Genomic DNA, 14349 nt, shown 5'->3' on the forward strand with positions numbered 1-14349 from the left:
ACCAGCTTCTACGTGCCAGGCACTATTGTTAAGTGCTGGGGACATAGCAGTGAATAAGGCAGGTGAAAATCACGGTCCTCATGGAACTTACATTCTAGTGGTGGGGGAGAGTGGTGATGACAGACGATATGTAAATAAATAAACAAAATATATGGCATGTTAGGCATGAGAGATGTGCATGAGTTGGCAAGGCCACTGGCCTAGGACCTGGTGCACAGTGGGGCTCAGGAGATGGAAGGGGGAAGGAAGACCCTAGACAAGCAGCAGAGTGGAATCCCTGGTAGAGACACCAGCTGCTGAAATACTTAGAGTAACAATCATGATCACCATTATATAATGGCAGCAAATACATATACTCTTCCATACCTGGCACTGTTCTATTCACTTTACATATGTCATCTCATTTAATTCTTACAGTAACCTATGAGTTTAATACTACTATTATTACCATTTTTTCAAATGGGAACTGAGGCACAGAGAGGTTAAGTAATTTGCTTCATAGAGTTAGTAGGTTAATAAACTGAGATTCTAGCCCAGGCCATCTGGCTTCAATGGTGGTAGGACTGGACTTGCAGGTAGAGGGGACAGGACAGGTTGCTAAACCTCAGGAACAGGTAGAGGAGGGTAAGACCAACAATGTCTCCAGCAGTCAGCCCCAACCCAGCAGGCATGGGAGGGAGACCCTGTCATGGGAGAGGGTTCAGTGAGGCAGGCAGTCGACTCCTTCCTCCCCCAAGATAATCCAAAGCAGGGCATCATCAGGTGGCTTCAAGTCCCCAGGGGTGGGTAGAACGTGGGGAGCCACTCCTAGCTGGTATTTTTCTTGGATCATAGTGTAGTGTTAAGAAATATACAACCCCCCCAACACCTACACAGACTGAAGGGAATATCCATCCCTGCAACACTTACATACCCAAGGTCCAATATATATAATATGCACTTCAAGGCTGCTCAGAGAGCCTGGGAGGAACAAAGGGTTCAGCTCTGGAGAGCTCCATCCTTAGAGCCAGTCTCTCCAAATGGCCTCTGTCCCTTCTACACACCACCACAAGGCTTTGAGTCCAGCCTCCTGTGACCTTAAATCACCATTCCAAAGCCCTGTGATCCCACCCAGAAACCACAAATGAAACACTGAATATCATAATCCTGAGAAGTTTAACAGGCACTAACAATTCCAGGTTGCAGCCTGGGAACAAGAAGTCAAGTCATCAAGAGGCTAAGAACCAGAGAGAGGCACATGGAACTGGTGGGCCCAGAGAGAGCTGGAGCCCACAGTAAAACCCCAGAGAGGGGGGAACCCTCAACAGTTTACAAGACCTTCCATGTCCTTCCTAACTCCACCTGATATTGTTCAATTCCTACCTTAGGCAAGGCAGAAATTACCTAACCACATTGTCAAAAGGAGAAATTGAGTCCCAGAGGAACAGTGAATTATTTAAGATCACACTCAGGACAGCACTTGAGTTTCCAACCTCATAATCATTGAATTTTATTTTTTATTTTCTTTCTGTCTTTTTTTTATTTTTGCCTATAAGGAAATGGAAATGGAATCATTGAATTTTAGAGCAGGGAACACCCATAAAGATGATCTCCCCATCTTCCTGCTGTTGCCCACTGTACTGACTGGAGATCATGGCCCAGAGACAAGAAGTGACTTTCCAGAAGTCAACAGCAACTCAGTCACAGGAATTTAGGTTTCCTGACCAGGGCGTACCAGAGAGGGACCATTCCTTTCCTTGCTTGAACCTTCTGATAAGCTTCCTGGAAAGAGCCTTAAGATCCTGGAGACCTAATATTCATTCCTGGGTATGCTGAGACTCACTGAGTGACGGTGGGGACTTCTATAGAATGTAACTTCAACAAGTGCAGAAATTTCTCATATAGCTCCAGCCCCTAGAACAGTGTCTGGCCCATAATACGTGTTCAATAAATATCTGTTAAATGAATGAATGTCTAGAGAGCTAGGGTTAGGGAAGTGTCATAGTGAGAGAGCCTGAAGCCTACAGAAGTCCAGGGAACCATGAGCTTTGTCTTCAGATATATAAAAGGCTAAAATACTGTTCTTGTTCACAAATATTTATAGAAGACCCATTATGTGTTAGGTTCTGAATTAGGTGGTGGGGATTCAGTTAAGAACAAAGTCATGCCCTGACCTCAGATGAAAGTTAGGGGTTGGGGCTGTAAGTGAAAGGGAAGCAACCTGCTCAATATAATACAGACACTGTTCTCAGCCTCAGCTGCCCTTAAATGGTCTCGCTGCTCAGAAGGTGATGAGTGCAGCGGGACTGCAGTGTACAAGGAGGGCGCCAGCCGCCCACCTGTCAGAGGCTGCGCCAGGAGTATGCGGAAGAAGAGATTCCTGGTTTGGGTGAGGTCACTTCCCACCCCCAGATTCCGTGCCTGCAAAACTCTGCAATTTTCCGACGCTTAAGACTCTGATCTTATTATTTCCTGACTTTCAAGGTCCCATGATGCTGACAGTCCTAAATTCTAAGTTGTTAGTCTGCCCACACCCCTGGACTGAAAAGAAATAAAGGCGAGTTCAGCAAGGGTCCTGCCTCAAAAGGTCTCGGGGTGGTCGGCTCTCCCCTCGCCACCTTCTGGGGGCTGTGGGGGCGTAGCTCGGACGTCAGGGTGCTGAGGACGTCGTGAAGAGAAGGGTGTCCCAGAGACGGCGTTGACAGAGCCAGGACACGTGACAAAGCATCACATTCTGCGGTCCGCGAGGCTGGAACCGGGCCGATCACGTGAGGCGGGGGGGGGCACCATGGGGTGATGTGAGATGCGGGTCTCTCAGATTACGTACAAATGACGCCTTCCAACCCCTTTTGGCAACCAGATTTCCGTTGTTGGAAGATGCGACTGTTCCGGTAAAGGGGGCGGGTTCTCATGTCCAGGCAGCTTCGCTTCCGGTCGGGGCGCAACAGCTTCCGACCATCAACCTCCGCCTCTCCCTCAGGCGAGGAAGAGACGCACCCCGGTGCGCATGCGCCTAATCATCCCAGAGGGGCGGGGCTGAGGCTACGGGAGCGGGCGGGGGGAAGAAAAGGGAATTCCAACCTGTGGAACCTTGGGGGGTCCCCGCGGTCTGCTACTTCTCATTGACTGTGGGCGGTACAAGGGACGGAGCCACTGGCGGCTCGTGGGGGTGTTGGGGTCCTCAGGGTGAGGGAGGGGAGTGTCAAGAGTGTGAGTGGGATACGGTAATTCCAAACTTAGAACCTTGAGGCCCTCGGGGCTCAGGCGCCGGGGAGAGGGAGCTCAGGCCGCCATGCGGGACAGGACCCACGAGCTGAGGCAGGTGAGAAGTCGGAGCAGCAGGGTTGCGGACCGGCGGACGGACTGAAAAGCAGGACTCTTGGTCTTCGGGTCAGGGAGGGGTGGCTGATGGCCAGGAAGGAAAGTACCGGAAGCCTATGGGTGCTGCCGGCGAAAGCTGCAGCAAGGAAGTTGTGTCAATGACTCTGTCCCTGGCAGGGGAATGACAGCTCGGACGAAGAGGACAAGGAGCGGGTCGCGCTGGTGGTGCACCCAGGCACGGCACGGCTGGGGAGTCCGGACGATGAGTTCTTCCAGAAGGTAAGGGGCTGGGGTCTTGGACTGGATTCGCGAGGGGGCAGGACGAGCCAAGGAGCAGCGCGGTCTGGAGTATTCCGTATCTCTTTCAGTTCTCTCGGTCACCCTCCCCAGGTCCGGACAATTCGGCAGACAATTGTCAAGCTGGAGAATAAAGTCCAGGAGTTGGAGAAGCAGCAGGTCACCATCCTGGCCACGCCCCTTCCCGAGGAGAGTGAGTGAAACCCCGGGAGCAGAACGCATGCTCAGCCCGAGGGATTGTGGGGGTTGTAGTTTCATGCAGGTGGTGCCCAGGGTGGTTTGTTGAGGTAGTCTTCTTTTGGGGAGTCATGGCGTTCGCTCTTATTCAGGCATGAAACAGGACCTGCAGAACCTGCGCGACGAGATCAAACAGCTGGGGAGGGAGATTCGCATGCAGCTGAAGGGTGAGCTCCTGGAACCTAAGAGCCTTCCCTCTGATTCTGCCCTGTTCCTGGTATATCTGGGGAGTAAGTGGCCAGTGATATATTCAGGTCATACAGCCCACCTAAATCTAGAATCTCTGTCTCCTGGCTTCCAGTACATTGTACTTTCCATAGCACATGACTGCCTCTCAAGTTCCTTTATTTACAACAAAACCACTGCTACAGTTCTTGCTGCCCACTGTGCATTCTTTGGGCAGGCAGATGAGGGTTTTCTTAGGAGACCTCTGCATATGGGAATCCACTAATGTAATGCAAAGAAAAATAAATTTTCTCCTGTCAGAGGCTCAGAATTAGTCATTTTATGATAAATTATATTTCTCTTACTCCTATGAAGACAAGCACCTCCCTATTGTGTGCCTGGGGTATGGCTCTAGCCCTGTGTCCTGGTCGCCAAATAAGTTTCAGAAGTCATAGGTCAACACTCCCTCCCCATACTTTTGTGTCTTCCCACAGCCATAGAGCCCCAGAAGGAGGAAGCTGATGAGAATTATAACTCCATCAACATGAGAATGAGAAAAACCCAGGTGGGTTTGTTTTTTCCAGAAGTAGGACATTTCAGCAAGTGTTTTGTAAATCATTAGATGGCAGATGAACGAAGGAGGGGCCCTTAGAAATCAAGTCCAACCTGATGATTTGCCAAATGGGGAAACTGAGGTTCAGAGAGAAAAAGAACTCACTCAGGGTCAAGAACCCAGGTCTCCTGATGCTCAATGCATTATAACATCCTGCTTGCTTTTCCTCTGTTCAATGAGAAGTTGCTGTGTCCCCAGATATGACCTAGACTTGGCTGTGGGAGACATGCTTTCCAGGAGCTGAGATGGGGAGTTAGGGTTGAATAGGGGACAGTGACATTACTCATGTAGGACTTGGTGGGTTAATGGCTCTGTCCAGGGAAGGAGAGGGAGAGGTCAGAAATGACTGGCAGGTTTCCTGCCTATGTGACAGGGACATTCTCAGCCCCACAGGCAGAATTCAAGAAGTCAGGAAGAGGCTGGGTGCAGTGGCTCATGCCTATAATCCTAGCACTCTGGGAGGCTGAGGCAGGAGGATTGCTTGAGCTCAAGAGTTCGAGATCAGTCTGAGCAAGAGACTATTTTAGTCTCTACTAAAAATAGAAAAAAAAATTAGCCAGGCAACTAAAATAGAAAAAATTAGCCAGATGTGGTGGCACGTGCCTGTAGTCCCAGCTGCTTGGGAGGCTGAGGCAGGAGAATTGCTTGAACCTGGAAATTTGAGGTTGCTATGAGTTAGGCTGATGCCATAACACTCTAGCCCAGGCAACAGAGTGAGACTCTGTCACAAAAAGAAACAGAGAAAAAAGAAGGAAGAGGGTGACACTGATGAGGAACTTCCCTGGGGTGACATCTTAGTAAGGAAGTTTGAGGTGAGCTGACAGACCTCTCTGGGAGCCCAATGAGGAATGGTTTGGGGTTCTTGGAGGTCAGTGTTGGCCCAGAGCTCAGCAAAGACACCGGAATGGAGGTGGAGCAGCTTGGGCATCTTGAACGCATACAGCTGAATCCAGGAGAGCAGATATATCTTTAAAGAAGTAACTGCACAAAATGAGCACATTTAAGGCATCAGGAGAAGGGAAAAGGCAGGGCAAAATACCCCAGAACAGATGTTTCAGGTCAAGGGCACAGGTGGGCCTGTTACATCTGGGCAAAATGCTGATCACTAGCATTGAGCACACTTCTAGTCTAAGCAGCAAGGTTGGCATCAGCCGGAATTCAGCAAATGCACATTGGATGCCTACTGTGTGCCTTGGGGAGCTGTTCAGGGTACAGCAGTTAACCAAAGATCCATATCCTCGTGGAACTTACATGCTGGTGGGGAGAAACAATCACCATAATACATAAGTAAATTATTTTAGAATGCAACTAGTATTAAGGAAAAAACAGGGGAAGAGGGATTGAAAGTGCTGGGAGAGGGTAGGGTTGCAATTCAAATTAGGTGGAGAAAGCTTCATTCAGGTGACAGTTGAACAAAAGACTTACAGGTGTTTCTGGGGAGTGAGGGTTCTAGGCAGGAGCAGTGAATGCAGAGGCCAGATGGGAGTGTGGGCTCTGTCTGGAGGAGTGAGGAGACCCCTGTGGATGGAGGGAGGGAGGGAGGGCAGGAAGAATGGTCAGGAGGAGGAGGTAAGGTCAGAGAGGTGATGGGTGAAGGAGCAGATCATGAGGCCAGGTAGACCCTGGTAAGGGCTTTGGCTTTTACTCTGAGAGAAATGGGGGAGCCTGTCAAGGTCATCAAAAGGCGGTTAAGGCAGCAGGCGCCTCATAACAGCTCATACCATTTGCTTACCATACCATGGGGATGCCAAGGCCCAGATGGGTCTGGGATGCCCCCCCGGGGTGCCCAGCCTGCATTCTCCATCTTCAGCATGGGGTCCTGTCCCAGCAATTCGTGGAGCTCATCAACAAGTGCAACACCATGCAGTCCGAGTACCGGGAGAAGAATGTGGAGCGGATCCGGAGGCAGCTGAAGATCAGTGAGTGGTGGTGCCCGGCCCACGGGGTCAGGTAACCCTGACCCCGCTCTGAGCCTGGCCTTTCCCTTCACAGCCAATGCTGGAATGGTGTCTGACGAGGAGCTGGAACAGATGCTGGACAGCGGGCAGAGCGAAGTGTTTGTGTCCAATGTGAGTGGTCACAGCCAACCTCCCTCTGCTGTGCCTCCCATCTTCTCTGAGGCCCGACCCTTTCTGATTAAGGGCATCCTGAGGCCCAGAAGGGAATTAATTAGCATTCCTGAAGTCATTCATCGGGTTGTAGGCCAGAGGGCTGCCGCAGAAGCTCACCAGGAACTTCTGATCTGCTGCTGGTCTCCATGTAAACTTTCCCCCCACTCCTGTCCACCCCCTAGATACTGAAGGACACGCAGGTGACTCGACAAGCCCTAAATGAGATCTCGGCCAGGCACAGTGAGATCCAGCAGCTTGAACGCAGTATCCGTGAGCTTCATGAGATCTTCACTTTTCTGGCTACTGAGGTGGAGATGCAGGTGGGCGCCCCAGGCAGCTGCCAGACTTGAGACCATGCTCAGTCGGAAACACCAGCCATGAGTATCAGCCTTACTTCCATCCTTAGCCATACCCCTAGAATTGTACCCCCCTCCACAGCTACCCAGATGGCCACGGCATCCCCCCATCCCCCACCTTGAGCCTGTGCCAGGTATGCCCTGACCCTGGCTCCTCCTCCACCAACAGAATCCACCCTTAAACCTTGAAAAGTACCAAAGATGCCCCTTAGAGAGTCTGTCTCCTAAAATCTGTACAAGGTTGGGGTGGGGGTTTGTTGTTTGGGTTGAGATGAGTTTCTAGCCCTGCCTGGAGAAGCTGTCCTCGATTGTACTAAAGTCAGTGCCCTTTTGCAGCTGGGAGTTATTGGGAAGGGATCTCATTCAGTAGGAATACCAGGACCTGAAGGCTGGTGGTGCCAGGAGGAGGCAGGGAGCGTGAGGGCTTCACAGCAGCTGGGAGACAGGCCTAGAAGAATGGGTACATTCAGACAGATTTGTGAGGGGACAGAAGTTGAACGACTGTGAAAGGTATGAGCCATTTGAGGCACAGAGCTCGAAGCCACCACTGCAAATAGAGTTGTATGGGGCAAGGGAACAGGGCTAGAAGGGACTATGAGATAGGAGGGGGCTGGAAGCCATCCTTGGGAGTCTGAACTTGTGTCAGATCTGGTCCTACCTCTGTCTCTGTTAATGCAGTGGTTTTTTTTCCCTGCCTGTAGTGTCTTTCAGTCATTTGGGGCTGGGTGGGCAAAGCTGCTGCTGGACCCCCCGACCCCGAGGCATCCCTACCTCCGCAAACCACCCCGTCCTCTGTAGGGGGAGATGATCAACCGGATTGAGAAGAACATCCTGAGCTCAGCGGACTACGTGGAGCGCGGGCAGGAACACGTCAAGATAGCCCTGGAGAACCAGAAGAAGGCGAGGAAGGTGAGCCTCCCGGTCTGGCCTCAGCCCCGGGTGGCCCTGAGGGATTTTCCCTGACTCCTCCTCTCCCACAGAAGAAAGTCATGATTGCCATCTGCGTGTCCGTCACTGTCGTCATCTTGGCGGTCATCATTGCCATCAGCACACTGGTTGGATAATGTCGCACATTCTTGGTGAGATACTATGGGTCTGCCCTGGGTGCCCCACCCCTGGCCCCAGCCTTTCCTCCTCCCCTCAGACCCTCTTCTCCCTCCTTCCCTTGTAGGCACTGGGAGCACCAGGGACCCAGGGCCTGGCCTTCTCTCCCAGCAGCTGTGGGGGGCAGGGCAGAGCCTCCAGCTGGATCCCCTTCCTCACACTGGCCCCTGTGCAGAGGGGCAGACGGTTCTTCTGGGGTTGGCAGCTGCTCATTCATGGGGGCCTCCCCCTTCAGGCCATAATGTCTAGGGGAGGGCCTGCAGCGTCCTGTTTGGCTGGGACATGTGGTTTTGTAAAAAATTAAAAAAAAAAGAGTTGGACACCCCTGTGCATTTGTTTTCCTGGAAAGGCTGGCCCAGGACCTCCAGTATCCAGCCTCCCACCTCTTGGCCATCCCTGGGGCCAGGCCCTGCCCAGTCAGGCTGGGTCAGACTGCCCTAGATGTGTGCCCACATCAGGTTAGCTCTGTCCTTCTACTCTCCCACAGGATGGGGGGAGGGGTGATACCCACATCTGGCTCTTGGCTCAGTTCTGCCACTGGAGAAAGACTACTGTGAGTACCTATCCCTGAAGAAATGAGGCTGACCAAGCCAGGCCGGGACACGGGTTGGGTGGTGTGTGAGCGGGCATCAGTGGGCATTCCTGAGGCCAAGAGGAAGGGACACCATGGAAAAGTCATTAATTGAGGCTGTCGCTTTGGATACAGTGGACAGGGAAGGTCTGGTCTCAGAAAGGGTGACATTTATTTGAGTGGAATGCTAAGTGAGGAGAAGCCAGTTGTGGGAAGGAGCAGGGGAAGAGGTTGCCAGGCAGAGGGACCAGCAGGCCAGGCCCCGAGACCAGAAAAAGCCATTGCCTTTTATATATAAGTGTCCGGATAGTGAGCCAGGGACCCAGATCTGCACGCCTCGTTTCTAAGGGCTTATCTGGCTGAAGGAGGTTGCAGAGGAACTGACCCCTGTTTTTTTCTATAAGGCACCTGAGCTCCAAGCACTGACTAAATTTCTAAGTGTTCCTAGTCCTGATGCTGAATTTCTGGAGTGGGATGTGGCTCAAGTCCCCTGACACTTGATTTCAGAGGGTAACCCAGCTCCTGGATGCGAAGCCTGGTTGGAGTAGGGTGGCGCCTGGCTCCGACCCCAAGGTCTGGGAGCCACGTTCCAGCCGCCCAGCCCCGTCCCACTTTCGGTCCCACAGGCCCTTGCTGATCCTGCTTTTGCTGCCACCACGGCTGCTCCTGGCTGCCCAGCCCTCCCTGCCGCCCCGTGCCGCACACGCGTGGGTGCTGGGGTGACATGAGTCGAGGAAGGGCTGGACTGGATATCCGTGGTGCATGGTGGATGGGCCCCTAGACCTGGGCTAGAGGCAGGGCAGGAGGGTGGGACCCGGTCACCTTCTGCTCTGCCTCCATCTGAGGCTTGGACGGCAGCCTGCCGCGCCCCTGCCGTGGCCCTGGAGTGCTGGAGTGGCCCTGGAGCGCCTGCAGCTCGGTGAGCAGTGTATGGGCGTGGCTTGGTTGCACCTGGAAAACGATTGGCCGAGGACCTAAATGTTGTCTCTGAAGAGCAACGGGATTGGTCTGTAGGGCGTTCTGCCTCAAACAGCACTTACGTCTAGGAAGCTGATATGGGCGGGGCCTCAGCGAGTCGCAGACGCACCCAAAAGTGGTTGGATTACAGGACTCAAGGGGCATGCTCAAACCTCCAAAGACGCCTTGCGTGCGGAGGAACTGGCAACGGCAGTGCGTCAGGGACCTTATAGGAAAGAGTTCCACGTTCTCACAATCTAGTTGTCCACCCGATCGGGAAGCTGCAGGGCCAGGCGGATCCTGCCCCAGGACAAGACTGATGTGGACTCAGGGTCTCTGGGTTTCCCTGATTGTCTGTCTCGTACCCTGCAGCCTGCTCCTCCAGCAGAATCCCGTCCTGCTGGCTGCCTTTATCCCTTCTCTCACCTCTGCCTTCACAGTGAAATCGCAATATCCCTGACACCTACCAGGATCTGATAGAGACTTTCAGAATCGACTATGCCACATCTGTGCAGCTGATGTCCATGTGCCACCCCTGCATGGCAGCTCACCTGTCTCACCCAGGAAGCTGTCTAGAATCTCCTGGAAGAGGTGGCTAGATGGCCAGGTGGGGCCTCAGGTGCCAGGCTCAATAGTTGGAATTTTTCCTGTGGGCTATCGGCACCCATGGAAGATTTTTGATCAGGTGAGTAACAAATTTGGAGCAGACCTGGTAGGCAAGCAGACAAGTGAACTCATGCTCTGGAGATTTCACAGGCTCCCCTGTGTGTGCCCCTTCCCAAGGGAAACCGGCCTTATGTGGTACAAAACACTGCAGCAGAGCATGTGTATATGGTGAAGGGAGGAGTGGATGAGCTCAGGGATTGACATCTCTGTGGCAGATTGTATGTTTGTTGCTGATATTGACCGCCCTTCTCTACTAGGCCCCTCACTGTGGGAGCATTATACACTCATGCCCTGCTACAAAAGGCTTGGCTATAGGACTTGCTTTGGCCAATGGAATGTGAGCAGATATATAAAATACCACTTTCATACAGGTTTAAGCACCATCGAGTAGACTGGCAGCTTCCCTTCCCTTTTCCCTCTGCCACAAGCCTGGCAATTTCCAGATCTAGACTTCTCTTTCAGCCTGGAACCCAGAATGAAAATGACATGAGGCTAGGCTGTCACCCACCTGTCAAATGATACATGATGTAAGAAATAAATCTCTTTTGCCCTGAGCCATTGATACATGTAGGTTGGTTGTTACCACATCATAATTACTTTAAACAGTTACAGAATTAGTACCCAGAAGTGGGCCATTGCTACAATAGAAAATAAGCCTCAACTTTGTAACATGGGCTTTGAGCTGAACAGTGGCTGGGGAGGAAACTATCCTTGGAAGTTGGAAAGGTGGCAACTTGTGTTCTGCAGTGGGGAAGCATTTGGTTAAGCTGTAAGCTGGGAATAACTGACTCTAATAATAACCAAATGAGCTGGGGCCTCTAGGCAAAAAAAGTGGGGAAAGAGAACATTCATAGCATGACTTGGCTGCTAATGGTGCATTTGACAAGTTACTAGAAGAAAGGGATGACTCAGAAAATAATTGGTCAGTTTTTAAGCAGAAATGGAAGAGAATATAGAAACTCCAGGCAAGTGATCAACATTTTTCTTTTTTTTTTTTTTTTTTGAGACAGAGTCTCACTCTTTTGCCCAGGCTAGAGTGAGTGCCGTGGCGTCAGCCTAGCTCACAGCAACCTCAAACTCCTGGACTCAAGCAATCCTACTGCCTCAGCCTCCCGAGTAGCTGGGACTACAGGCATGCACCACCATGCCCGGCTAATTTTTTCTATATATTTTTAGTTATCCAGATAATTTCTTTCTATTTTTAGTAGAGATGGAGGTCTCGCTCTTGCTTAGGCTGGTCTCGAACTCCTGACATTGAGCGATCCACCCGCCTTGGCCTCCCAGAGTGCTAGGATTACAGGCGTGAGCCACTGCGCCTGGCCCAGTGATCAACATTTTTAACCAGTGAAAGGTACAATTGAGGAGGCTCTTAAGCAACGAAGTCTGATTAAAACTCAGCTTTGTGGCAAGGGCCACATCAAGTGTGTGGCTGTTGTGCCTTTTGTTCTAAACTGGTCAAAGTGGTTCCCCAAAAATCCTTTCAGTTAGTCAAGATGATTCAGAGAGAAGAGATGAAGAGTGAGTTAGAAGGCTCAATCTGCCTACAATTAAGTCTAAAAAGAGGCACGAGAGGCATATCTGAAAAGAATTATGGGTGTGGCTGTTGACCCATGGATCTGACTGGAATAAAATAGTCAAAAAGCTATGTTTTAAAGAGAAATGCACTGCTCCCCCACCCCCACCCCTGGCCAAAAGCCACCAGCTTGGATTTTGACTGTGAGTGTTTAATATGGCCTCCGAGTCCCCAGATTTCTGTGGGCATGAAGGAGACTGAGAAAGCTACTCTACCTCAGCAAGGCATAACGTCCGGTGTTCTCTCAAATGTGGCCAAGGAGAATAGATGGAAAGGATAGTCCACTCGAAGGGCTGAGCCAAGGACTATGAACTATGGAGCCATTCTCAGGAAGCAGTCCCACTCCTAGGGAAAGGTGGGGGTCCTCCTCAGCATCTGCACAACAGGACTTTAGAATTACTAGGGACCAGAAACTGCCGCATGTCTCCCTTTCTTTCTTCGGAACGGGAATGTGCACTACTGTTTTCCTGTCCTTGTTCTACTTTGTATGTTGAATGTGTGTGTTGAGGAGTGGGGCAAAGATAGCCACTCTCTCTTCCCATCATTCTCCCTCTCCCTGTCTCTCCCCTCCTTCTCTCCCCCTCTTCTCCCTCCCTCTCTCCTCTCTTCTCCTTCTTTTTCTTCTCCTCCTTCTTCTTCCTTCTTCCTTTTTCCTTCTTTCTTCTTCTCCTCTTTTCTCTGTCTTTCTCTCTCTGTTCATAGGTCTCTGGATCAAGACAAGCTATATCTGGACCTGTTACAGAGACTATTAGAGATCCTGGACTTGAGGCTGATGCTATCATTAGATGGATCATTTGGGTGGTCTCCCTTGGGAAGGGGATACATTTTTTTTTCAGGTGGAAGACATGCAAAGGCAATATCTGTGATGAAAAGGGCAGACTGGGGGAGATTTTATAATTGTTTGAAATCATTGATTGGCCCTCCATATGGGGCTCTCCCATATGGAAAGATTATATATCCCCAGTCCAGTGATATCAGGTTTGGTTATGTGGCTTGCATTAACCAATGGAATTTGAGTGGAGATGACATGTGCCACTTCCAAGCAGAAGTTTTAAGAGCCATCGTGGGATCTGCCACCTCTCCTGTCTTCTATATCTGGAGATTGAAAGTTCCAGGTTGGGCTGTGAGTGGTGGCTCATGCTTGTAATCCCAGCACTTTGGGAGACTGAAGCAGGAGGATCGCTTGAGTCCAGGAGTTCAAGACCAGCCTGGGCAACACAGTGAGACCCCATCTCTAAAAAAAAAAAAAAAAGTTTTAAAAATTATCCAGGCGAGGTGGTGTGTGCCTATAGTCCCAGCTATTCAGGAGACTGAGGCAGGAGGATTGTTTGAGCCCAGGAATTTGAGGTTGCAGTAAGCTGTGATTGTGGCACTGCACTCCGGCCTCGGTGACAGAGCAAGACCAAACTGGATTCAGGAATAAGAATGGCATAGAACAGAACCACAGCTGTGCCATAGAGGACGTGGAATATGAGTGATAAATAAACATTTGTTGTTGTGAGCCTCTGAGAGTTTTAGGTTGTTACTGCAGCATAACTTGATCCAATCTGATTGATGAAATTTCCCTATGTATCTCGGAGGCCCCTCTAATCCGTTCTCTTTCCTATCAACATGACAATTGGCATACCATAATGAACTATGGTGAGCTTATGGGGTCTGAGACTTTTACCCCTGTTCAGTGATGCCTACCCTCAGGTCCTATCCAGTGAGCCTTCTTGATTTTTGCTTGCTCTTGGCAACTACTGGCAGCTGCTCATGGGAGCTAGAAATACATCCTGGGAGATGGCGCCCCATACCTTCTAACATCAGCTTGGTGCCTAGTAAATATCAGCCTCACGGATCCTAAAGACCACATTGGCACCTTACAAAGGAGCTGTCCAAAAGTTAAAAAAAAAAAGAGCAAAGCCCAAACTGGCCTTAATGCCCACACTTGCAAGCAACCTCAATGTAACAGGTAATGAGTGAAAATTCTGTATTAGTATGTGTATGGGTACAGCTGCATATAACAGAGACCTAAATTAACTGTGGCTTAAATGAGATAGGAGCTTATTTCTCTCATATAAAATTCTGAGTTAGTATGGTAGGTCTCTCCACGGAGTCATCAGGAGCCAGGTTCTTTTTGTCTTGTTGCTGCTCTATCCCTAGGGCATTGCCCTCACCCATGAGGTCCAAGATGATTCACCACCACTTCCACAGTCTGGCCCTTGTGCAGGCAGAAGAGTAAAGGGGATGACTTGTCCTTTCCCCTAAATTGCATGATTCAGAAGTTGTACAAACCATTTCTGCTTTAATCCCGTTAATCAGAATGTAACCACATGGCCACATCCAGCTGAGTGTTGTTGAGAAACACACTCTTGACACTGAGTAGCTTTTTGCCCAGATGAGAGTTTGGTTACTCT

The 14349-nt window shown here is 50.6% G+C and overlaps 1 protein-coding gene across 3 annotated transcripts; it reads left to right on the forward strand.

The window, feature by feature from the left end:
• The first annotated feature begins 2953 nt into the window (after positions 1-2953).
• On the forward strand, positions 2954-8498 carry STX4 (syntaxin 4). Of its 3 annotated transcripts, none has more exons than XM_012660262.1 (11): positions 2954-3301; positions 3478-3579; positions 3691-3790; positions 3927-4001; positions 4494-4564; positions 6423-6531; positions 6605-6681; positions 6906-7043; positions 7878-7988; positions 8060-8158; positions 8251-8498. In XM_012660262.1, the coding sequence occupies exons 1-10, from the start codon at positions 3272-3274 to the stop codon at positions 8141-8143; spliced, it is 897 nt and encodes a 298-aa protein (XP_012515716.1). In that variant the 5' UTR covers positions 2954-3271; the 3' UTR covers positions 8144-8158; positions 8251-8498. The 3 variants fall into 3 exon arrangements, with proteins under 3 accessions (XP_012515716.1, XP_012515717.1, XP_012515718.1); XM_012660263.1 differs by having other exon boundaries at positions 3005-3301; positions 3669-3790; XM_012660264.1 differs by lacking the exon at positions 2954-3301 and having other exon boundaries at positions 3356-3579; positions 3669-3790.
• Positions 8499-14349: the final 5851 nt, after the last annotated feature.

This window comes from Propithecus coquereli, unplaced genomic scaffold, assembly GCF_000956105.1.
Source record: "Propithecus coquereli isolate 6110/MARCELLA unplaced genomic scaffold, Pcoq_1.0 Scaffold66, whole genome shotgun sequence".
In the NCBI taxonomy this organism is placed as follows: Eukaryota; Metazoa; Chordata; class Mammalia; order Primates; family Indriidae; genus Propithecus; species Propithecus coquereli.

Excerpts from the sequence above, each read along its gene's own strand:
- STX4 (XM_012660262.1), top strand. The coding sequence starts at position 3,272 with ATGCGGGACAGGACCCACGAGCTGAGGCAG. Across the intron at positions 3,791-3,926 it reads CACGCCCCTTCCCGAGGAGA|GCATGAAACAGGACCTGCAG; the intron begins GTGAGTGAAACC and ends GCTCTTATTCAG. Across the intron at positions 7,989-8,059 it reads ACCAGAAGAAGGCGAGGAAG|AAGAAAGTCATGATTGCCAT; the intron begins GTGAGCCTCCCG and ends CCTCTCCCACAG.